The 2,450-nt window shown below is 44.4% G+C and overlaps 1 protein-coding gene across 1 annotated transcript; it reads right to left on the bottom strand.

The window, feature by feature from the left end:
- Positions 1 to 231: 231 nt before the first annotated feature.
- LOC138671942 (uncharacterized) lies at positions 232 to 1,673 on the bottom strand. Its single transcript, XM_069760056.1, has 2 exons — positions 1,648 to 1,673; positions 232 to 1,164 (listed from the first exon to the last, which is right to left on the bottom strand). The coding sequence occupies exons 1-2, from the start codon at positions 1,651 to 1,653 to the stop codon at positions 364 to 366; spliced, it is 807 nt and encodes a 268-aa protein (XP_069616157.1). The 5' UTR covers positions 1,654 to 1,673; the 3' UTR covers positions 232 to 363.
- Positions 1,674 to 2,450: the final 777 nt, after the last annotated feature.

The raw sequence follows: 2,450 nt of genomic DNA, 5'->3' as shown, positions 1-2,450 counted from the left end.
AGAGAGGTTTATATGATTTAAAATACGATTATGTGTGGGTAAACCATTGATTGGGTGCATGCATGGCAGAGCTTGAAATGGAAGGAAGTCGCCATTTGACTTTGGAATGCAATCTAGACCGATCGCTGTAACGTACTATCCCGTCAATGGGGATTATCGAGTCACAGGACACCTTGACGGAATAGGACGTCATATGAGTTGCCCACTTTATCTAAACTGAACAACCAAGAATTACGGGAGTAATAAATACAATTTAATTTTATTACACAAAAGACAGTGACCTACTCGCCATATTAAATTGTGGACACGAAAGCATAACCTACATATTGTTGAGTAAACAGCAAAGCAAAAAGACATATTTTTTTATACGGCGCGATCCTGCCAGGGTACAGCTCCAGAACCATTAAAGTACTGACAGTATTTTTCGCGACAGTCCCTTGCATCGTCTGCCTGTCTGCCAGATCCAATTGCTTGAAGAGCTGTTAAATTATCAGGTTGTGTACGCCATTCCCCGGGCACAATATCTCCGGTTCTTGCGTCCACTGCATCAATAAACGAAGTAGGAGAATAGGAGCTCGTATCATGACGTCTCAGGAAATTATGGAGCACACAGCATGCCAAAACCACAAAGTCTATAGACGGCAGCTTCAAGTTGATAGCTGTGTGGAACACTCTAAACCGATTTGCCATAATCCCAAAGGCATTTTCAACCACACGACGGGCCCTCGACAACCGGTAATTAAAGATTCTGCGCTCCGGTGTGAGTGTTCTCTGTGCAAATGGCTTTATCAAATGTGGATGAAGAGGGAAAGCTTCGTCTGCGATGAAAACAAAATTGAGGTTTGCTTTTGTGTCTTCATTTAGTGGCAACTGCAGTTGATTGTTCCTCAAGCTTTCCCCAAATGAAGTGTGTTCAAAAACTCCACCGTCGGAGACTCGACCATTCATGCCAACATCCACATCGACGAACTCATAGTTCGCATTGACAAGGGCCATGAGGATCACACTGAAATATCCTTTGTAGTTGAAAAAAAAGGATCCAGAGTTGGCTGGTTGCGTGATGCGCACATGCTTTCCATCTAATGCACCACCGCAGTTTGGAAACTGCCACAGCTCATCAAAATCGGAAGCAATCCTCTTCCAGTCATCCGCCGTCTTGGGAAACTGCAAGATGAGAAGGAAACATGTACAAATTAGGTCAAATATATTGTTGTGCACATACACTATCATGTGGACATCCTAGAGTGATTGAGGCACAGTATGGATTAGTATAACAAAGTCAACAACCCTGAGTATGCAGGCAGCCATTTTATCAGATGTCTTCGGTGACTGAGAGGGGGTGCTAAACAATATATCGAAATTATATAATCAATAAAATAACGTTGGGAGCAGCAAATAAAAGAAGGGTGGCGCAGGGTTGGAGCAGCACATATCAGAATGGAGCCGCAAAATGGTTGCATCACATGTCAGAATGGAGGCGCAGGATCACAGCAGCACATGTCAGAATGGGGGCGCAGGATGGGAGCAGCACATGATAGGATGTAGAACATATACCAATAGAAATGCGCGCAACCAGGGCGTAGAACGGGTTAAATAGGTAGTATAATATATCGACATAACACAGCAGCCATAAAAATATAGTAGTACCTCCATATAATGCCTTAAGCTCTGCACAATGGCCTCGCATGTCTCCGGAATCACAACGCTCAGGAAAGGTCTGGAAACAGCTGCGGAAAACTGCAAATCCTGAAGAGACCTTCCTGTTGCCAGGAACCGCAGTGTCACCGCCAACCTTTCATCCACGGGCACGGCTGCACGCATCGGCGTATCACGCCTTTGTATGAGTGGCGTAACAGCAGACAATATTATTTTGAAGGATTCCTCTGACATCCGAAGGTAGTTTCGGAAATCATGAGGGTTATTGTCACGTAACTCTCTTATGAGACCCATGTGTGACAATGTGGATCTTTTCTGCAGCCAGCTCCGGGTCCACATGCGACGTTTTCATTTAGGACGTCTCTCCTCTTGGAGACGTGCTGCCTCAAACACCAGGGCAGCAGCAACAACAGAACTCTCATCGGAAGTGAGCATAGTTCCTAAAAAGAAAACAAACGTACAATAAATACACGTGCTTACAAAACAATGTTTTGACCATTGATCTAATAACTATATATGTTACTACTGGCATTAAATGGGGCAGTCAACCATCTCGATCTGTAAAAGGATTAATTAATTGGGCCACGCTACAGCTGTGTACCTGAGGTTCTCTGGCCTACCCTACTCTCCATAAAGGAACAATCGACCACGCTCCAGCGTTTATCCCCGTTGAAGCGCAACATCTGCTACGCTGTAGCGTTATACATACCTTTTGCGGTAAAAGTCTGTAGTTATAGTAGTTATAAAAGTCCAGGGAATCCAGCGAATTTAGGAGTTCTGTTTCCAGCACGTGC

The sequence above is a fragment of the Ranitomeya imitator genome, chromosome 3 (assembly GCF_032444005.1).
Source record: "Ranitomeya imitator isolate aRanImi1 chromosome 3, aRanImi1.pri, whole genome shotgun sequence".
NCBI classification, from domain to species: Eukaryota; Metazoa; Chordata; class Amphibia; order Anura; family Dendrobatidae; genus Ranitomeya; species Ranitomeya imitator.
Note: the sequence above shows the minus strand (reverse complement) of the source record. Positions and strands in the feature narration are given on the sequence as shown.